This window comes from Typopeltis vanoorti, chromosome 21 (genome assembly GCF_054136105.1).
Source record: "Typopeltis vanoorti isolate ZY-2024b chromosome 21, IOZ_Tvanoo_1.0, whole genome shotgun sequence".
NCBI lineage: Eukaryota > Metazoa > Arthropoda > Arachnida > Uropygi > Thelyphonidae > Typopeltis > Typopeltis vanoorti.
This window is the reverse complement of record NC_143569.1, coordinates 61,424,204-61,448,054: the sequence shown is the minus strand read 5'-3', so window position 1 is coordinate 61,448,054 and position 23,851 is coordinate 61,424,204. Positions and strand designations below refer to the sequence as shown.

The following is a 23,851-nucleotide window of genomic DNA, read 5'->3' as shown; positions in this document are numbered from 1 at the left end:
TTCTTTCTGATTTCTAATTCCAAAATTCGCTTCAATTAATGACGTTTCAATTAATTTGAAACGTATTGTCAATATAGTATGTATAATACAGGCTTATTCTGAATAGGCCTCGTAGCAGCCTTCATTGTTATGTGACAGCTTCGGAAAGAAATAAAGTGGTATAAATATACAGCAGTCATCCGAAGTCATCTCTTAAACCAGTACATATTCCTTCCGTTTTCTCAGTTTCAGAAAGGCGAAACAAGCCACAATTCAATTTAATTTTTTTATTCCTCAGATGATCTTTGTATAATTTGCTAAATATGCCCTGTGACCTTTCTTAAATCATATTCTTCAGTTGATGCCTTTCAATCATTTTATTGACAATCTTCGGTTCGTCTCAGCAGAAGCAATTTTTTCCCAGCTTCCACTAGTTACTAATACGAAGAGAATAGCGAAGTGTCATGTTCTTTTATTATTATTTTGAATGTGAATTACCTACAAAAAGTTCCAAATTAGACCTAGCGTACATTATGTATCGTGGTTGGCCAAGTATTAGATAATCCAGTTCTTCTACATCTAGAGACCAAATACTCGCATGGAAGGTTTTTCAGCCTCAATAAACAGAATGGTAGTTTCGCATCACGCAATAAATTCATATATACCACCTAAAAATGTTCACAAACAACTGCATCCCATAGCGGGATATGAACCCACCATCTGTTGGTTTGAGAGCGGAGAAATCCTCTTCGCCAACCAGGCCAGTAAGAATACTTCACAAGTGATCAAATGAGATATATGATTAAGTGTTATATATGCAAGCAGAAACTGTGAAACATTTTTTTGTCACAAAAAGAATCACAAAAACATTCGACAAGAGTTATTTGTTTATAAAAAAAAAATTCAGAACCATTGAATAGAAGAACTCTCACTGCGTGATCTCCATATCCACCCTTACCTGTCATTCCTTACTAGCCGATAATTTACTTTATTTATTTTTATAAAGCAGATGAAATTAGCTGGAATTTTTGTTATTGTTTTTCATATCGACCGGACTTATTTTGCAATCTAATTTTCAGCGAAAAGTCCGAAACGTACATTATTATTAAATGTTACATTATATGTTGTCACAGAACTTTATTTTATTTTATTTTTAATTCATCTTCCCCTAATTGATATCCGCTGCTGTAACTTTTTAAATTTAAGAAATTTAAGTTATGTGACCATCCTCATGCCTTCTTATAACTCCCCCCCCCCCTTGCCGACTAGGGGCGATTGCAGTACACATACCCTTTGAAAACTGTTGTTATTGAGTATTCTGCGATGCGCACTGTTAAGTTATTTTATTTTGTTATGATAATAAAGACAGGCTTCTCCTACCAACTAAATGGAATAATTATGCATCTTGTGTGAGAGTGCCCTTTCAGTGTATCAGAAGAGGGGTAAATAGAAGCGTAATTAGTCTCTGACAACCTATTTGCGTGACAGATTTATACCGACTGAATCGATGTTAAAAGTTCATGATTACCAGATTGGAGACATCACTAGCTGTACTACCAAGGACAACCGTAGTCTCTTGAAATCACAAGCAGGTAGATTTAAAGCAGTGTTATCAGTTAAGCAAATCGTGCGCAGGTCTTTATCTGCTGATGATTCTAGAAACCATGTTCTTGATTTCTGGAAATCTAAATTGTTCTAATCTTTGAAAACTATTCGCTTTATTCTCTATCTCTGAAATTCTGACGTACACGCGTCAAGTTACAAGAGCAAAGAGGTTTGGAGTGGGGGTAATACATCTCTTATCGATTAGTTAGAGAACACTTCCCAAGCCTGACACGAACCAGATGGTATAAAACAAATCTCGCTAGGTAAGTGTACTTTCTCCATTTTATTGATTTGATTGCTATATTTACTGATATTACATACTAGTAAAAAATATTCAGTTATTTCAACGGAAGCTGTGTATCACTACGACTTAAGGTTTAAAAGAACTAAGCTATACATTTATTATGCTATGATGTCATCGCAGATTTATTTCATTTTTTTTGTTTATGTTTTGTAACAGGCATATACAAACCGCCTGAAAGGAGCGTGAACTTACAAATTTATCTATAATCAAACTGAAAAGGAAGTATGAGGCCTTCATTTTCTAACGAGATGTAGAAATTCATTTTCGACGCGTAGTTTATCTTCATAAATTTTATGAGATAGACAGCAGTGAGCCGCTATCTTGTTTAAAATTTTCTATTAGATCTTAAACCTGAGTCTATAACTCATCATTTTGACGTATATTTTGAGAATAAAGAAGAAATACTGAAGATAGATTTAAAAAATTAAGGGCACCAGTTTCGCAGCATTAACTGACTTTGTTTGTGATCTCGAATTTCTCGATCATTATTATTTAGTGGATTGAATTAAGTTTTAGAGCCTCCGCAGCTCAGTCTGTTTAGACGAGGCCCTTTGGTCGGAAAGACCCGGTTTCGATTTCCGTCTATGACGTGAGGAACGTTTATCAGGTATTTTCGACTAAAGGTGAGTTAGCCGATCTCATACGGAGGTGGAAGACTTCTCCCCCCGAAACTCGGTTTTTTCCTCCCTCCAAAACAGGTAAATCGGCCCCGTGAACACACACATGCTGATCTACATATACGGAACACTTCGGGGAATATACCCTGCAATGGTCCCCCTCTAGGAAGTAGTAACTTCTGACAAATACCTCATCTCGGATCGCAATACCAATAACGGTATCATGGATACTCCCATATGCTAACAACAACAATTAAGTCTTGTTGAAATTTCCGAGCCTTGTTGGTTCTGGAAATGTATGCAGCACGGTAAGTTTTTTTTTTGTAGGAAATTGAATATACTCGTATGATAAAATGCTTAGCTCATGCAAGAGTTTCATGACAATCGCTACTGAAACTTACGCATGAACTAGTCTAAATATTTGAATGCAGAATTCAATGAGCTCATGCTTTTGAGTGTAAGAAAAAAATTCGAAAATTTCCCACCCGAAGTTTAGCTGTAAATATAATGAAAAAGTCAAATGAAAAAACACACACACACACACAATGAAAGTCATATAATTATAGCCTATTGAAATGCAAGAGAACTCTGAAATGAAGTCCGAAATCTAGGATGTTTCACCAACTAACTTTTATAAGAAATATTTCCGCATGACAAAAATCTAAAACTGTTTACGCTTAGAAGGAAACAGTTGTAGATCGTAATGTATTCTAGAATAACTCGGGATACAGCATCGTTTGAGGGCTCTCTGGTACACCAAAATGCATGAAAACATTCGTTATAATAATAGATTATGAGGAATCAGCTTACGCCTTTAAACTTAGGTCTCAGGATTCCATAGACCTTAATCATGAAAAAAGTTTTTTCTTTAATAAATTAAATGAGATTTTTTTTTCAGGTATTCCCCTCTATTTAGCCAGTCCATCTATTCTGCCTTGGTAACCCTTCCTCCAAGAGTAATTTGTCCGACAGTTTAAAGTGGCTGAGCATGCAAAAGCGCAATTTGCGATCGGAAACAAGCAAGTTTGCGACTTGAGCAGTTGGGCGGCTAGTAACTAAGCACAATTTTGAGCAAAGAAACTATTTCTTCACATTTTGAATTTCCTTTGAGCTTTTCTTGCAAATACCATGACTCCATAAAAGAAAAAGTAATAGAATTGAAATTAGCAGTACAAATAGGTAGATAATTAAGAATTTCTTTCTTCCATTTCGACTTTATATGAACTAGTCCAAATTCTACCCAGTAACCTTTCTTCTAAAATTAAAACGGCGCTGTCACTATGGTTCTCTCCTCGAATTTTGATAAGGAAGACTAAGATCTTTCTACTGTTATTAGGACCGCGTGAGCTCTTCCACATTGCAGGATTTCGCTGCATTATTGTTGCCTTGGTTAATCAATCTCTTCGCTTCCTTCGCAATTCATATTCAGGAAAATAAGAAAGATTTTAGTTGATTAATGCTCGTTAAGTTTTTCTAATTTATTTCGCAAAAAGGAGTAGGCAAAGTAGTTGCTCTTTTATCACCAACTAACTTTTGAAAATCAGGGTTGGGGTGGGGACAGTCTCTCCATGGCTATCAATGATTTTAGAGACATTGAGTTGAAAATATGGCAGACATCTATTGCCATTTCGTGATCACATTAGTCTGTGGAAATGTGAGTTTTATCTGAAATACAGGAGTTTTTTTGTTTTTTTTCGGAGATACAGGATTAAAAAGCCGAGTTTCCGGGATAAAATACAAATAAATAAATTTGCTAAAGATCAGCTAACTCCGAAACTGGCTGAAAAACGGCCTAGAAAAAGTTCTAGTTGAGTGACTAGAGTCGAACTTATAATGGTCTTTCTTCCAATCTGGCTCAGCGTTTCCCAAACTTAATATAGCTGAGGATTGTTTTAGTTTTTTTAAATTTCTAATTAAAATATTAATTTTTGAACTTTAATTTTTAAATAAATATAAATTAATAAATGTAAATACATTTTGAATAAAATTTTAATTAAATTTTAGATTCAATCTTAACTATATATATATATATATATATATATGTGTGTGTGTGTGTGTGTGTGTGTGTGTGTGTGTGTGTGTGTGTGTGTGTACTTTGTCGAATTCAGTAATTAAATTTGCAATACCAGGAAACATATGTGATGTTTTTCCTGGTGCCTTATATTGGTTAGGCAACAGGCTAAGACTAAATGTGTTCTATGTTGTGTATGTTATGAAATCTCGAATAAAAAATAGTTATGCATTTATGTAATTTAATGTTTGTTGTTGTCCTTGATAGCGTTTATGGCTTTATTATTATTTTTTTCATGGATAGATCACGTGTCATATTTGAATTTTATGATTTTTAGACCCGTTCTTTTTTTTTTTTTTTTTTTTTTTTTTCGTGCCAGGCTGCGGAATACGTTGTATGATACGCACATCTAGCTAAGTTATAGTACGAGAAACGTTATCACAAGCCTGCACTGGCATCTTCTCGTTAATTTATTTCGAAAAGAAAAAAAAAAAAAACCGCGTTATTTGCCTTTTTCTTGACAGCATAAATCCATAATCCACTAATGTAAAAATATCAGAAATTGGTACTTTATTTGAATTTGGAACTTTAGGGAAAAAATAGAGCTGTTATCCTTTTCATTGAGTTTCAAATATTTTTATATTTGTGCTTTCCAAGACAGTACAGATTCATTCTGATTATGCCGCCAGAAAAGGGGAAAATAATAATAATAATAAAATATTATTATTTTGTTAGTCGAGAACTCATCTCTTCATAATAACATTTAACTAAATGACAGGTAATTTTCATAATACTGTATTATGTATGAAAATTGCTTTTCATAATACGGTATGAAAATTACCACAGTATTTCTATATTATGAATACAGTAATATTGCTGTATTACTATTGTTTTGCTGATATCTAAACTTTTATTTTTCTTCCCAAAGAAGTGAAAATGAAATAAATCGATATGCAAAAAATTACTAACTAGTTTCGTGGAGAAATTGCATTTGCTTGTTTCTAGAGTATAACTAAAATGATATGAAAAGTCGTCATTCTGCAGTAAAAGTTTTGTTTAGTTCTAGAATGAGTGACATGGTTTTGTCATTTCTACGTGTAAATTGCAAATAAGCGTAAAATATATTGTTCGGTTTTGTCTGTTCGGAGCAGTGATTAAAGGATGTTGTTCTGCATTTTGCAGAACAACATCCTTAATAAATACGTTATCAAATAACTATACAATGCATTCTTATTCATGAGTCATAGATATAGCATTTTTTAAATGTTCTTTTAAATATTTGTTTTGCTAAAATACACATTTTATTTATAGAGATGGAAAAGAAGGTACTTCAAACTCAAGCCAAGAAAACTTTACTATGCAAAAGATAATAAGGTAAGATGCAGAACTTTGGTACCTTGTTTAAAAGTTAAAAAAGTAATGTTTTTTTTTTTTTTTTTTTAATAGTACGCCAAAATAGAGATTTAAATTCAGCAAACTCTCTCTCTCGGTATACGCATTCCTCCTGTGCATGTATTGTGTATTCTAGTTATTCATAAATTTAACTATAATGTAAGCTGTAAAACTAAAAACCAGTAGAGCCACATACTGGTTAAAGCAGGAGTTTTAAAGTAAGACTTTAATATAATGTTATAATCACAATATTAATAACTTTCTTAAATTCCTTAACAACTGTTTTGTTAAGACGAGACGTTCTAGATCTAAGGAATTTTTTTTTTTTTGAAGAACCAAATATCATGGAATTTTGTTATGCTTTCATTACATATAACATTTCCTTCCAAAACCTGCATTATTGAAAAGGAAAGTTAACACAGTTAATCAAATAAGGAATGAACATTGGCAATCATGAAAAGAGTTTTTTGTGATAGCAAAGAGAAATACCCTCTTAATATTGACATCATTCATTATTACTGCTGTTAAAGCTTAGCCGTTTCGGGTATATGTACTATAGACATGATTTTGTTTTGCTGTTATTGCCAAGTAATATGCTCTAGTTGAAGCTGCAAATTTTAACAATGATCCTAAATACCAAATTTCATTAAACTTCATCAAGCCAGGGAAAAATTGTTATTATTATTGTGAATTTTATTTTGCTATTAAAATTGAATTATGACATTGTCCCCTTATTATAGTATTTTTATTTTTTCTATCTGGACTGTTTCACTACTGCACTGAAGCGTATTGAATTATTTTGTAATTTCGATCGTTTTAAAAGCTAATAAAAGCAGTTCAGTTATAGCAAAACAAAGGGCGAGAAATACTGTTATCAGGGAATTTTGTAAATAGAAAATGGATAAACATCTATAAAAGTCGTTTTGTCCGTCCACCTATGACGGACAAAACGACTCGCGTAGTAAAAAAGGTGTTCAACCTTTTTTACTACGCGAGCTACTTTTCTAAATACTCTCTTGTATAGATCACTTTCCCCCAACCTGTTATCTGATTACGCACAAATAAACAACTAAAAAAAATACACAACTAAAAACTTTATTTGTGTATTTAAAAATTTATTTATCATTTTTAATTATTTTAATACAACAAAAAAAATATATATGTATATATATTAGAATAAAATATTTATTTCTCTATTTTGGAAAACCAAAGTTAGAAAAAACAACAGATTGATTACAAACTCACAAGTTACAGGAAATGCTGGTTGATTAAAAAAAAAAAGTTAATGTAAAATTTGGCATTGTTTGGACCTCGCAATATTTTCATAGTCGAGTTGATATGAAGAAGTGGCCAATCGCAGACAATCATCCAAATGATCATTTGTAATTTGGTTTCTTAATTGATTTTTTATGACGTTCATATTTGAAAAACGGATTCTGACAAGTATGTCGATCCGAAACACGACAGAATTTTTCGCGCAATATCAGTTAATATTGGGAATTTTTCATGTGCATACTTCCAAATGACTTCATTGTTTATTGATTTTAAATGTAAACTATTCTGAATGTTTATTATCTCAAGTTCTACTTCAGCTTGGTTTATAACAAACAGCCCACTAATTTTATTTGAAATTCTGTGATGTTCAAGTTTTCTTGAAATGGATTATTGATAAAGGATACAATCATTTCAGTTTTATTAAAATCTTTAAATCTTGAATTTATTTCTTCCTCAACTAATTCTATTTCACGAATAAATTCTTTTAAATCATAGCGAAGCATTTCTTGATTTTGTTCAAAAAATTTTAATAAGTATGGGAGATGTCTAAATTTGCGGTCATTTATATTTTTCTTTAATAAAAGTAAGTATTGTTAGGAATTTTGTTTTGAACTTAACATGTCAATTAAATTTTTATCTCTACCTTGTAACTCTAAATTTAAATTGCTTAATTTCGTACAGAACTTACTAAAAATGATAAGTGTAACAACCATCTTTTATCACTCAATTGTGGATAAATATCTCCTTTTTCATCAAGAAAAATTTTTATATCGTTAATTAATACAAGAAATCTTTCTAAAAATTGACTTCTGCTGAGCCAGCGAACATTATTGTACAACAGATGTTCCCTATCATCATCTGCCTGTAATTTATTGCAGGGCTTTTCCTCGAACAGAATTTACAATTTTAAATGTAATATCCAAAACATCTTTTGTGTTGATAATCTTTTACTACACAATACTTGTTGGTGAATAATACAGTGGTACGTTAAAAAAATCTGGATATTTGTCATCGTTTTTACATCATGAAATGAAGCCTGATTTATTACCTATCATTGCAGGAGCACCATCAGTAGTAATAGACACAAGTTTAAAAAGCGGAAGTTTTTGTTGTTTCACAAATTCATCAAATGCCAAAAAAATGTCTTCTCCCCTAGTTCTTCCCAATAATGGTATAATTTTCAAAAGTTCTTCTTTACTTGAATAATCTTGAAATACTATTAACTGAGCAATATCAGTAAAGTCGTTTGATTCATCAAATTGTAATTGCAACACACTGGTGAATATCTGACATTAACCTGGCCTGGAAACTTTTCCCCGGCGATTGGAACTCTTCCTTTCGACAATTTAAAACCTTGTCTGCGGCCTAGAAGTAGTCTCTGTCTAGCGACGTCTCGAACCTAGAAGCTCCTTTCTGGAAGTGGGAAACTCCTCTCTCAAGCAAGGTGGATCCAGACAGTCTCTTCTCTGACGGCGACTCTGGACTGGGCGGCCTCCTCTCTGACAGCAATTCTGGAACCGGAACCCCCTTCTGCTTGCTTCAGTCCCTTTTTATTAGGCCTCCTCTGAGATCTCGCATGAAGTTTGGCAACCCCAAAGAATCGGTATGAGGCTTTCATCTTAAGTTTCAAGTTTGGTTTTGTTCTCCTCCGCTTTCTTTTGATTATAAGTTACCGCCATCGGAAAGTTGTTTGAACTCTTTCTGACTGACTTCGGAGATATTTCACTTAAAGCCTACAAGCCTTTCTCATACATACAAGTTTTAATAACAATCTTTCTAATGCCGCCATGTACAGCTTCGGCGACAAAAACATTGCCTTTGTTTTTAACACTCTAACATATTCTTATTAAAGCAGTATATACAGTTAGCTTCAAAAGAGTTATTTACAAAAACATCTAATACAAACTATACCGAGACAAACAAAGTTTATTTTTTTTACAATATTCACATGGGACTTAACCTAAGTAAAAAATCGATGTAATGTGCTTTGGAATATTTAATATTTAAGCTACAATCGAGTTTTTACACTTTGCTTGTCCGTGCGGTTAGCCTAGTGGCTTTGCGCTTCGCAACCATATGCCTGGGGAAGGTTCGATTCCCGTCCACGACGTGAGGAGCTTAAGGATCTTCCTCAGCCATAGCCAAGTTAGCCGGTCTTGGGCGTGGGCAGCAGGGTTTTTTCCGCCAGTTTATCTGGGGTTTTTCATCCCGCAAGCAGGCAAACCGGCCCCGTGAACACACAGGTTACAGTCATAAATACTTACGGCAAGGAAGGCAACGGGAAACCACCTTGCTCATAATCATCTCTCCCTAGAATGGTAGCATATAGCTACCCTTAACCCCCGGCCGTATGGCAGATGGGAACCAGAAGAAGACACTTTGCTTATAATTGTATTCACTTGGCTCGCTGTTTGACTTCCACTGATCCAAATTAATTTATTTACCCGGACTTATAAGAAAATTACTGATTTGACAATTTTAACGAAAAATAAATAAACAATAGCAATACACTTAAAGCGAATTAAAAATAATACAAAATAATGATAAATAAAATATTATGTTTTCAGTTTTAATTAAATTTGTATGTAAGGAGGAATACACAAGAGATCGACAGGTTGAACACCCCTGGCCTACGGCATAGTCTAATCGTGAATTTATGCATTGTTAGTTGTTTTTTCTTTTGTTTGCGCAGCCATTTATTTTATTTTATTTTATTTTTTATATGTGTTGGTAAAGAAATCGCAGTACGCATGTGTAGTGCAGTACAAGTAGTGTGTTCTGTATTAAGTTCAGGATTTCAATAGTTGGCCTTATTTTAGTTCATTATTTTAGTTAGTTATAATCAGTGCATATTTTTCGCAACTTTTATGTCAAGGAGTGAACATTCTCGTGTTTCTCGCCCTTCTTTTCTTATCGCTTTAATAGAAACTGAATTCGTTACGAATATGTTACTTACTTGTGTGTATTCCCGTTTATACAGAAATAATCACTTTACTTATAACTGACGGACCTCCAGATGACACTTCTGCTGTTCTGTATGTTGCTCTTTCCCTAGATATAATTCGCCATTTGTATTTTGCGATATTAAGCACTAATAAAGTATGATTTGTGTTGTTTGCTTTTGTAATTTCTCTTATATCCGAGAACAGTATGTATGCATGCACGAAGAGTTGGAGGGGGGAAATCCACAAAAACTTTTGATATATTAAAACTTGCTTACGAATAGAAAAGAATGAGCAAAGTTCAAATAGTTGATTGGTTTTTCAAGCTCAAACAATGAGATGTTCGGAACATTTTGACTGTCCATTGACGAGCCAAACGAAAAAGGATCCAACTTTGAACCAATATTTCTATTCAGTGTTCTGTGGTATCAACGGGAAAAAGACCTGAGAAGAAGCTCACTGGAAATTGTTTTCTCTACCACTACAAACTACTCAGTCCACTACTTTCTCTCCAGAAATGACCACTGTTGTTCTGCACATCCCTTATTCTATAGATTTAATACATATTTTTTTCAGGACCTAAGGTTTCAATAATAGCACGAGCAGCGGGGTTACACTGTCACATCGCAAAGGGATTGATTCCAAAGGGACTACACAGAATAGTTGGGATAAATGCGGTATCTTATATATATAAAAAAAAAAAAAAATGCAACCCTCGAAAATTTTTTATTATACCTCGTCTTGTGAGGGGAATAATGTTCAGTGCGTATCGGTAACGAGAAATGGTTTAATGAATAATTACAGTGCATCACAAAAATTGAACAAACCTAGTAACTTATGTCTCCAGTTATGAACACTTATAAGACATTATTGATCGCACGCAGCAAGTTGAAGAGGGTGGTCCCGAAGAGCGCGTGTAAGTAGTAAATGGATAAATACCAAACGTTATTTGACTTTATTATTCTGGTCTCGTGGGGAAGAAGAAAGCTTTGTCTTTGCCGTTGCACGTCAATTAACTTCCCTTCTGCGCAGCTTCTAGCGGAGACATTCACATTTTTGCTGCTGCAGTTTCGAAAACCCACGCTGAGTATTTGCTCCGGATGTTAAGGACCCATGGGTGGTAAAGTGCGCTTGATAAGTGCCAACTCTGGAGTTTGTTAAAGTGTTAGTAATATCATTTTCTTTGTTTTGTATGTCGCAGATTTTAATCATGTTGTTATTAAGAATACGTTTTATAATCAGACTAGAAACATTTGCTACTTCAAGAAAATTATTTAAGGATATTTCGCTCTTCTCATACACTGAGCATGGCAAACATTTCTCTTGTGTGATGATTCACTAGCTGATGCGGAAAAGAAATAAAATCTTAAAAGATGATAATACTGTGCAAAATGAGAAATCTTCCTTTCACATAATTCCAACGATACAACTTCTCTGCGGTCCATCTTTAAATGGAATTCAACGATGGCCTTGAGAAAAGCTATTCGGAATATATAGCATTAAAGCTTTTCGTGTAATTAATTTAACCTTTTTTTATGAATTATATTTCCATGATTCTGATTTCATAGTAATTATTAGATCTGATTTAAATAATTTTATTAAATTGGCGTCCTGATGAATAAAGGCTTCGTAACCTTTTAGATGCCATGAAACAGAGTGCGAATTTCAGAGAGTATAAGCAAGTAGTAATATTTTGAGCATTTCCAATGTTAAATATTTAGAAGTAGATTCCGCATTGCCTGTCCTGTTACCTCCGACATCACTTGGCGAGCTAATGCGTTATCTTGCTGTAGTTTCACACATTTCAGTCATTATTTTCCCCAGCACTTGATGGATACTTTAGGGTTGATATTTATTAATATAAATACCTACCCTAAATATAAAGTTTGAATTCTGTTGACAAACTTTGGAAATGCCTTAGTTGTATTGTAAGCTGTTTTAATTTTTTTTTCTCGGCCTTCTCAAAGAGTCCTTTGAGATATTAGTATTTTTTTAAAATTATTTTTAATAACATTTACTGGCTTTTGTCTGTTTACAGAATGGCTATCGGTCGAGTATACTAGATGAACTAAGAAGTGGAGGGAAGTGGATATTTTTTCTCTTCTTCAAATTAATGTTATATTAATGGGATAGCCGAGTCATTTCTGTTACAGTAGTCTGTTTGAATAGCAACAAAGTTATGTTTAGAATGCATATGACAAAAACTGCTGTCTCCAGTTGTGATGTCTCTATACAAAATTTCTTGTATAGCGACATTTCTTGATCTCTTTATTTTTTTATTTATTTATTGTTGTTGTCCTGGAGATCACTTACGTTGACATTACTGTATCCCTTAAAAAAAGTTAACCTGGATGGTTCAGTTAATTTAGTTTCGTTTTAAGGAATATGAGTACTCTGGATATGCTTCAGTGTGAATTGGTACCAAATTATACCTTGGCTATCAGTATGATTTTAAAAAGGCATAAAAATTGTTTAATTTTCATTATTTAAAAAAAAAAACAATATTTTTTATAACGAATATGTTACAAAGCTTACTGCGATCCACCTTTTGATATCGATTACAGATGCTACTCTACTAGATACAGTCTTCATTAATGTTGATAAACCAACACGATTATTTTTTATTTTTATCCCCCCCCTCCCCTTCGCTATAGTTGCTCTGTTTGTGAAGTTGAATGTCTCGCCTTCGTTCAGCGTTTTAATGCTTTCCAAAAAATATATAGGAGGGTTCATTTAAGGAGTCAGTACTGACTGATCCTTTGAACTTCCATTTCCTCAAACTGTTTTCACCACCCTTGCAATAGGATATAGTACAGTACAGTACAGTATCATTACAGATATTCACCCTGCCGTTTCATTAGAATTGCTACAGCTTGGTAATACACTAATAATAATGATTAGTGTTAATAATACTGCAGTCATTTAGCATACATCTCTTACCGTTATTTATATATATATATATAAATGAAGGAAGTCTCCAGATAATTTTTGCAACATGACGTAAAAGAAATTGATTAAATTTTCATATAAAAGTTAGAATTTTTAATTTCTTTTACAACCTGGGAGGTGGCTAAAGGTGTAGAATTTTCGATTAAGACAGGGTATATGTGGAATTACTGTGATGGCAAGTATGACAAGCTTAGTAGATTGCTTGGTCCAGTGCCATGGCATGTAAAACTGCAAGGGCTGGATGTCGATAGAGCATGGGATGTGGTCAAGGAGCATTTGCAGGAGGTCATGGCTGATTGTATATGTATATCTAGGATCTGAATAGTAAAACAAGTAGGGGTTAAATGGATCAATAACAACATTAAGTTTGAGCTGCAAAAAAAAGAAACAACTGTGGAGGGAATTTAAAGAGAAAGGTGACCTGCAGGCACACGAACGGTATAAAGTGCAGGCCAGAAGGGTAACGAGTGTGGTAAAAAAAGCAAAAGCGGATTATGAAAGGAAACTAGCTATGCAAGCTAAAGAGAATCCCAAACAGTTCTTTCAATTGTACAATGGAACTATCATACATTCCTTCCATTCCTGTGGTATCAATCCTGAGCTGAGACTCAAGTTATACAAAATGTGAAAGACGTTGCCAATTCGGCTGAATATTCCTTTAGCAAACGGGCTGATATTCCATCTGTCTCTATAAACAAATTTTTATCCAGGTTATGCAACAGCTCTTCAACCTCATTTTCATGAACCTCTAAATCTTCATCCAATGTAGCAGTGGCACTGTACACGATGTTACATACACGTGGTTGATAGTTGATATAGTGTTCACATTGCTATATCACGTGGTTGATATAGCAATGTGAACACTACTTAACTGAACAATCTCATTAGCTTCCAATGTTCAAGTACCATCTGCATTCAATAAAGTTATTCTTCCACATTCATTCTTTCTTTTACTTGCGGCATAACGATAAAATTCTTTTGGATTGCCTTTAGTTTGCATGGCTAATTTCTTTTTATACTTCGATTTAGCTTTATATATTTCATAACTCTTCTCACGATATTCTCGCCACATCATCATCTTCTTGTGGATTTGTTGCTTAATGAGGTTGGACATCCATTTCACTCCCAACCTATTTATTCTTTGAACACTAGGGTTACATTCAGATACTGCCTCATTTAAGCACTTTTTAAAAGATTTCCATGCATTGCTGACATTTTTCCCAATCAGTAACTGATACCATGCGAACAAAGATAGTATTCTCCTAAGTTGATTATAATCTCCAGTTTTGTAGTTCAGCATGCAACCTGTTTTAATCGGAGCATCAATATAATTAGATACTACCCAAAAAAGTACAACATAATCACTGTCACCAATTGGTGGTAAAATAGTCATATTCCTTACAGAGAACCCTTTTGTTGCTATGAGCAAATCCAACACTCTTTGAGCTCGAGTTCCTTCTTTCACATGCTGCTTGAGGTTGTCTCGCAACAATTCAATAAATTCCTCTTCTTTCTTATCATGAGATTTCTCTTCTACCCAATCAATGTTTGGAAAATTAAAGTCACCCATTGGGGATGCATTTCTTCGTCCCCTGCAACTCAGCTGCCAGGTTTGTAGCAACACCCCACCATATATTTCATTCTGTTAACCTTAACTTTACACCAGATAGACTCAAACTCACCTGGAAGTAAATGGAACATTGTTACCATCATTGTTTTCTTGTGTTTCTACGCTAACTGGACTTAAGTCATCTGATATCATTAGTAGCATTCCTCCTCCTTTCCTATCTCTTCTGTCATTCCTAGAAATAGTGTACCCATTACACTCGATCCCGCTTACCATATCTGATTCTGATAGCAGGTTTCACTTATGCCAACAATCTTAGGCCACATCGTATTCAATAAAGGAACGAACTCAACCTCTTTGTTTCTAATGCCCCATAATAAATTACCATATAGCCTATTCTTATAATTAGATATGCAATCTATTTGGTCTTGTTATAGAATTTTCTCTTTTCCCTCCCCAGACATACTTAAAACATCTGAACCCAAAGCATATTTTTCCACTCCTTCGCCACTTACATAACCATGTTCGAAGACATTCATATCTTTATCACTTTTGCATACCATAGCTGAACTTTCACACGCATTTTCCCCATTCCTCCCTTGATGATCTAATTTCCCTGACTCTCTGCATTAAGTTTCATACCAAGAAGTAATTTGATGCCAATGAATTCAAGTGCATGGTATCCTTCTTATACTTTTCTGCCATCAAAGACATCTCACACATCTAAACCCGCATCCATATTTTCTACACAGCCTGCGCGTGAAATCATTTGCTATTATAATATAATATAATAATTATATGAAAGCATATAATAGTAGTTCGAAAAGAAATGTAAACTGGATTGAACATATTTGGACTCTACAAGATATCTTACCTCAAGAAATACTAATACAAGCTCATTCTGTTAGTGTTCGTTTTGCTTAAATACTTGAGAATGTCGCACTTCTTTAATTTATTATTTTGTCTCATTTAAAAGTTAGAGAAAATAAGTGCTGACTGCTTGTTGTGTGTGTGTGTGTGTGTAAGGTTAGTTAGTTAGTATACAACTGTTAATCAGTGACATAGCATAAAATTATTTTATTTATTTATTTTTGCTTTAGGTAAAAGTTGGGGAGGCAGAAAAAAAACGGGCACTTAATTATTGCTGCACATCTTGTAAAGTGAATTTAAATTATTCTGGGAAAAGACTATGGTTTAGAAGTGCCTGAGATTTGGAGAGAACCAAAAAGAGCCGGTTTATGAAATCTTCTAAAACAAACTGTAGAGCTGTTTAGTTGCATAAATAGCAATGAGAAGACTTCCGCATCTCTCACATACTCACTAAATAACCTTTGCAAGTATCGATTTAAAAGTAATTACGGCTTGGTGAGCGAGGAAGTTTACAAATATATTGTTTTTTTGTGCTTATGCAATGTCAAGAAAATATGGCCTTCCGAAAAGACTTTTACGAATAGAAGCAAAATTCTAGCATCATATTTGGAGACAAAGAAAATAATGGAATTTGTTACTGCAGCGAAGTAGATTGCCTTTTAGTGAGATGCATTCGACGCGCTAAAATATTGGGCATTCTTTCAAAACAAGCTTAAAGTAAGTTTGGTTACATAATTGTCACAATAAGTCTTTCATACTTCTAGCACACTCAGTGAGTATGAAGCGGACTTGAAAATGTGTCTAGTTTATAAAAGCAATAAGATGTAACGACAGATATAACGATAACGTTTATAAAAGAAATAAGATATAACGACGACCATTGGAATATTTGTCGTGATTTAAAAGTCATTGTATTCGTGCTAAGTATGCAAGGTTGATTTACAAAATATTGCTAGTTTTTTACTTTTCGAGCAATACGGTGTTCCCAAAAATATTTACACCAGAAAGATGATGCTTAAAACCCATGTCTCTTGACTCTAAGAAATTATTTAAACTCGTCCTCGTGAAAAACTTTGTTAAACCAGCAGTCAGTAATGAATCTGCGTTACTGTATACCTAACTGCAAGATTTCCAAAAATTTCAGAAACAAAAACTTAAGCGAAGGTGTGTTTGTTGGAGATCTCAAATTAGCGAAATATTAAAAGATTACAAATATCGAAAAGCTTCACAAAAATAGAACTAAAATCCTGCAGATTGTTTTCAGAGATATCGTTCAAGGCATTTTTATTGAGGAGGGTACAAATGATTTAACAGGTGACAAGTGTGGTATGCGCGAAGACATGAAAGAGTTGCTAGTACATGCAAAAAAGAAGAATGAGAAAGTAAAAGTTGAGTCTGTTGCCACGGTGTGATAGAAGCTAGCTGAGACGGAGAGTTATCGGGAATGAGTCAGGGAGCAGATTGTGCAGGAGGAATGGTGTGGAGCGAGTTTGATGGAAGGAATTATTTATGTAAGTTGGATGGTTTGAATGTGAATGGATTTGGGGTCAGGGGTCTTGATAAAGAAGTGTTTTTCAGTGAGAGTTCGGAAATGCAGAGTCAGAAAAACCAGAATGTTTAGGAGGGATGCAAGTGAGCATGGGTCCAGACAACCTAGTGGTTAGTAAGTGGGAGAGTGATCATATGATACTGAATGTAGCTTCTCGGATTCTTAACTTGCGTCGGCTAAGCAACACAAGATGTTAGGGAGGTTGTGGAATGAAGGGATATTGTAGTTTATGTATATATTAACGCCAGAAGTATTCGGAATAAAGGCAAAGAACTTTCCCCATTGGCTACCTCAACTTGGCCAAAGGCTATGGGTATTAGTGAGACTTGGTTGACTGAGGACGATATAGTCATAGGAATAGAATGGAAACGATATAGCATCTTCAGAGAGGACAAAATAGCTTGAGTACTGATGGAATGACAACCAACCTTTTAGGTGCTTACGCATTTATATTAAAGGCATCAAAGTTTTAACATTTATGCCAAATCCCAGGTGCGTTTAGCATGAGTAAATCTAACGTACAAGCTATATTAAGAATTCTGAGATTTAATGCTAATCGTAACTTATATATTCCTGCCAGGAAAAAAAAAGGGAAAAAAAATCCTGGTCTCAGTTTTGTACTTTTTTTTTTATCCAAAAAATTTTGTATTCTCTACAAGTAGAGAATTTTAAAACTGAGAAAACTTAATTTTGTTTTTCACTCTATGCGAGTTATAGCCAAAAATTATCCTGACTGGTGTTGAATGTGTAAAGAAATATAGAAGATTGAGATTAGTCTCTTTCAAAATACGTGCTTTTGCACTTTCCACAGTTTCAGCTGTTGTTAATAGCTTTTAATAAAATCCGATCCGTGTTTAGGATGTTCCTAAAGCGTCTTAGTCCTTCCATCATCATATCTGTGGCTTTTCAAAAAAAAAAAAAAAAAAAAAAAATTCTTTTTGATAACCTCTGAAACAGGAAGTACGGATCCACCCTATTTTGCTCTCTCGCGTACCGTTTGTCGATTTCAAACTAAATTGCCCTTTTATGAGAGTTTCGTCATTTCAAGACGTTGGTGGCTGCCTATCGACGGAAACGCAAAGACTTATAAATGCCCTGTGATAGCAGATCCATGAAAATACACGATTTTCAAGAAACCATGTTTCACTAGCCGTTTTGACAGTTTAAAAACAAACGATGCCAAGTTATATAGACATCAAAATTTTCGACGAAACAAAATATACTTTTTTAGTTTACATTATATATATATATATATATATATATATATATATATATATATATATATATATATATATATATATATAATGTCATAAGGGAACGCTGTCAATTGTGCGAAATTTTTTTCTATGGTTAATGTTGATGATGATAAAAAAAATCGACTAATAAATTTTAGTGACATTTCTTACAAATTTGGATTTAATTTATTTATTGTTTGATTTCAAAAATATTTGTCATTTTATGGACAACAAACTGTTTAGCTGATCAGAATTTAATTCATTGTCTTTTTCGTATTCCGTTGTTAAAATGAATGGATTATTATTAATATTATTATTACGGGCAACTCCATGGAGTCCTTAGAACATCATGTCTACAACTATTCAGCTTCCACACAGTACCTATCATACCTTGCCTTCAACCCACTCACAGTCATGGCACCCACAACAGACTCTGGCAACTTATTCCACTCATTCACCACTCTCCATACAAAAAACCTAGTTCTAACACCTTTGCTAACCACACTCTTGCCCAGTTTCCATGGATGGCCCCTAGTCCTTCCACCACCAGACCTGTTTTCAAAAATATTCTCTGAATTAATCTTATAGATACCCTTCAGTAATTTGAATGTCTCAATCATATCACCCCTCTTCTGCCTACCAATGTCTGCAACTCACAAATCTTCAACCTGTTCTCATAAGGTTCATTCCATAAACCTACTATCATCTTGGTCACTCGTGGATCCTCTCTCCCTCCTTCCCATCAAGAAGAAACCCTGGCGCCCGGATCTGGGCACAGTAGTCAAGATGGGGTCTTATCAAGGCTCGATACAGAGGAACAGTAACTTGATTGTCTCTGCTCGTCAAAGTATTCTTCGGTAACTTCTGTGTTATATAGTGATTTGATGAGCTGATTTAGCCACTTTTGCAATGTGCCCCCTAAACTTCAACTCCCTATCCCCCAAATCCCTGGCTTCGTCAATCTCCTGGGGTACAGTTCCACCAATGTGGTATACTGCTGCTAATCTTTTTACCCCAAAATTCATAACCTTACACTTTGCCACATTAAATTGACATCCATTCTCCTTAACCCAGTTCCCCAATCTATCCAAATCATCTTGCAAAATTTTGACATCATGTGCATTCACTATTGCTCTACCCAACTTTGCATCATCAGCAAACAAATGAATATTTCTTCTCAGATCCTTTCCGATATCATTAATGAACAAATTAAATAGTAGTGGTCTAAGAACAGAACCCTGCTGCACACCAGTAGTCACAGTCTCTTTTGGACTCTACTCCCGAATAAACTACTCTCTGATATCTCTCCGTCAACCACCCTCCTATCCATCTGACGAACCTTATATCCATCCCCAAATGCTGCAGTTTGCTGATTAGAATTCTATGTGGTATCCTGTCAAAGTCCTTAGCAAAATCCAGCAGTATGACTGTAAATCCATTACCATTATCCAGCTCAGCCGTCGCTGTGTTATAAAACGTGACCAAGTTAGCGAGGCATGATCTACCCTTCTCAAAGCCATGCTGTCCCCCATACAGTATAGCGTTATCTATCCATTCCTGTATTCTCTTGACTACTTTTTCCAAAACCTTGAGAACGACTCCTGACATGCTTATCGGTCGATAATTTTCAACAGCAGTCTTGGAACCTTCCTTATGCAGTGGTACTATTTTCCACTCCCTCGGGACTAACCCAGTCCCGAGACTCAAATTAAACAAGATGGTCAAGGACACTGACAGTTCTTTTGCCGCTTCACGTAAGACAAATTCACATTCAGGTTTTGTAATATACTATTCACCTCCATTTCATTCACTTCAATTCCCGTATAACCTGTTGGAGCTTTCATTCCTGCAATATCACCACCTGAATGATATACTCTTGCAAAGTACTCGCTCAATAATTCCACTATATCAACTAATTCAGTTACCTGGCTACCATCGGCATTCCTTAAAATAATTCTGCCGTATACATTTTTTCTTTTACTTGCAGCATATCGAAAAAAACTGTTTGGGATTCTCTTTAGCTTGCGTGGCTAATTTCTTTTCATAATCAGCTTTTGCTTTCCTTACCACACTCGTTACCTTTCTGGCCTGTGCTTTATACTGTTCATGTGCCTGCAGGTCACCTTTCTCCTTAAATTCCCTCCACAGTTGTTTCTTTTTTTGCAGCTCAAGCTTAATGCTGTTATTCATCCATTTAACCCCTACTTGATTTACTATCCGGACTCTAGGTATACAGTCAGCCATTATCTCCTTCAAACACTCCTTTACCACTTCCCATGCACTATCAAATTCCAGCCCTTGCAGTTTTACATGCCATGACACTGAACCAAGCAATCTCCTGAGCATGTCCTACTCACCAGCCGAACATTATAGAATGCCGTTGTTTTATTTGCTGTTTAGTTGAGCAGAATAGAATTCAATGTTTCGCCCGTTTTTGCATTCCGTTATTGAAATGAATGGATATTATGGTTCTGGATATTATTATTATTACAGTGGCTTTACCTTACGTTGAGTGGTGTCTAATTGATCATATATATTTCTTGGTTTGAGATTTCAGGTTCTTATCGCATATTAATGACATCCCGCGTAAGAACCTACGATATCACTGAAGATTTAATATCAGGAAGCCGATGTTGTTAACATTTAAATCAATGAACACAGCTCAAAACGAGAATGTATGTATGTTTGTTTTTTTTAAGTAGCCCACACCTACAAAAATGTTGTAAACGTATAGTACATTAGCAGCGTAGGTCGGTTAAGGGTGGGAAAACATACATGGAGCTTTTTTTCATGCCACAGCACTCCTCAAATAAGCCGAGTAGTGGTACGCTCACATCGGGCGATAAAATTTATCTTCCACCTGAATGTCTTCATTCCATTCATAAACATCCATGTCCACGATAGGATTTGATGCCTCAACTTGTTGGTTGGAGAGCTGGTATGATAATATCCGGTTAATCAGGTTTAATGAGGAAGTAAGATTATGTGTTTACAGCAAACAGTAAATAATTATAATTTGCATATAAATACGGTAATTTGCATATATTATAGTTAATGCTCATTGATATGTAACAATACGCATAATATTTTGCTTCTTCTGTACTGTTTAAACGCCGTGTGATTTTCCCAGATTCATTGTGTAAAGTAAAGAAGTAAGAAGAAAAACAGCAGGTAAAAAAATTACGAAAATGAAAATGTGGACAGCACCGGCACAAAACTGATCGTTCTGATAAACTTTCATGGCTGACCTTCCGATATAGTCATTGGACAACTATTTCAACATTCTTGGTATAATAAACTAAACATATTACATATAATAAGGAATTATTATAATATATCATCTTTTATAAAAGATTAAGACCCTACTTTTTTCATTTTATTTTGATTTTTTTAATTCAGAAGAACTCACGGGGATCCTTTATATTTCCAATTTTTGCCTCCTGCATCCCCTCATAGACACCTATGTAAATCTCCCCACAGGTTGAAATGCGGTTTCTGGTATATTTGTGGTGAGTTAATGACGGATGTCTTGTGTTTCGTTATCGACAATAACTTATTAGATCAGTAATTACTGTTACCGTCGGAATATCGAAGTTACGTCGTATCGGCCGTCGTCAGTCAATGAAAGTATTTTATTAAAATCAATATATTAAAATACCGTTAATTTTGTGTGTGTGTGTGTGTGTGTGTGGAAAAACTGTTCGCAACACTTTTTCTTATTCCTTTAATTTTAGCAGGCACATTAATACAGATTTAAATGGCATGTTTGATGAATTTGTAAAAACATAACCGCAAAACATGTAAGACTACTCGTTCTTCAAGAGGAGAACATCTGACTGATATTTAAATTGTAAAACCTCTACCATATACTTAACGGGAAAATAAAAATAAAATAAAAAAAAGCTATCTCAGCACCGCAGGAGGTAAATTACACCACCCAGCCTTTTCTAGCCTGAAGGGAAGGGCTGAGAAAAGGATGTAGAAGTCTTACCGGAAATTGTGAGCAACTGAATGACAACTACATATTACAGTTTTGATAGTGTAGCTATTTGAGAAGGAAATAATAATAAAAGCATAAAGAGAAACACAATATTGTACATCTTCAACTTAAAGTATATTTACTTAACTGAATAAACTACTGTTTTGACTACTGCACACAGACTACAGCCTGAAATGCGTTTTTTTATTCAGTTGAATGAATAAAAGAACTGAAGGAGATGAGAACAGCGTACTTCGCTTAAATTTTTTTTTTTTTTTTTAAAGAGAGAACAACGCGAGATAGAAGTGATTCACGAAACCCAGTCTAATAATCTAGTGAGTTAAGTGTACTACATGACATTAGAATTCAAGTGGTACTCAAATGAGAGAATTCTCCCCCCATGATTACCACTTAGACGTTCGTTACTCTTAATGAAGACAATTTTTCTTTCCTTTTTGGTTGTTACCATGCCAACATTGCAAAAATATAAACCTTCCTATTTAGTCAATCGTTTAGCGTTGTATCTCTCTTCAAAAACGTCTTTATTAAAGAATAGAGCTTATTAGGATGCTTGTTTAGACATGTTTTTTCAGCAGCGAAATCATCGAGATAGTGGCATCCTGGTGATTATCCCAACTTAATTATCCTAGTTTGTTTAAGTTGATGCATTTAAGTATTCAATAAGCGCAGAGAATGATGAAATTTAAGTGAACTATCTATACCGAATTGACCAGTTTTTTATATACGTTGGATATTATCGTTAGTCCTTTACAGATTATTATTTCTGTAATTTTACTTTTATTGTGTAGTAAAATAATTCGTACTTCTTTCATTTTAATGAACAGTAAAAGTAAAATGTAACAGTTACTTTTAATAATTTGAAGTGCATCTCTCAGAGAATACTGTATATCTGGTAGCTTTGGAAATTGTTTCGTTTGATCATGTACAATTAAGGAAAAATAGCTTAGAGGAGAGAGAGAGAGAGACTTGAAAACTAGTTTTCAACCGTCTGGATGTATGAACTTCATAAATTTATGTATACCTCCGTAGTGCAGTTGGAAGCGAGAGGAGACTGAGCCCTTCTATTGAAAAAGATGGAAATTCGATTTTTATCATGAAGAGGATTCTTTATATGGGATTTTTTTTAAATTGAAGTTGAGTAGTCAGTCATCTCATACGGTGGTTGAAGTTTGTTTTTTTTTCCCCTTTCGGAAACGGGTTTTTCCACCCGCATATAACCAGATCGGCCAAAGAACACACCCAGTTAGAAATAAATACTACTACTACTAGTGGGCGGTAGATGGCGTAATGTGTGGATTGTGTAGATGAAAGATTAAGTGTAGAGAATTCAGCGATAAAACCTTAAACTTCATGGAAGTGTCACCTAAATAATAATGATAAATAATTATAATACTTTTGTAGGAGGACATTGTTTATCCAACATATTTTTTCAGCCAAATAATGATAGTTAAAAATTAACTTTTCCCACATAATTTATTATAAAACAACATTCGGCTATGAAACAGAACGTCAAACTATATAATACTCAATGATTTTAATGCGTTTACAAAATCTAG

At 34.4% G+C, this 23,851-nt stretch overlaps 1 protein-coding gene across 1 annotated transcript in view; it reads left to right on the top strand.

Moving 5' to 3' along the window:
• The window catches only part of LOC150094898 (diacylglycerol kinase delta), a 566,581-nt gene that overhangs the window by 124,217 nt on the left and 418,513 nt on the right, over positions 1-23,851 (top strand). The window contains exon 3 of the mRNA XM_090411584.1: positions 5,828-5,890. Coding sequence (XP_090267710.1) covers positions 5,828-5,890 — 63 coding nt within the window. The remainder of the gene's footprint in view (positions 1-5,827; positions 5,891-23,851) is intronic.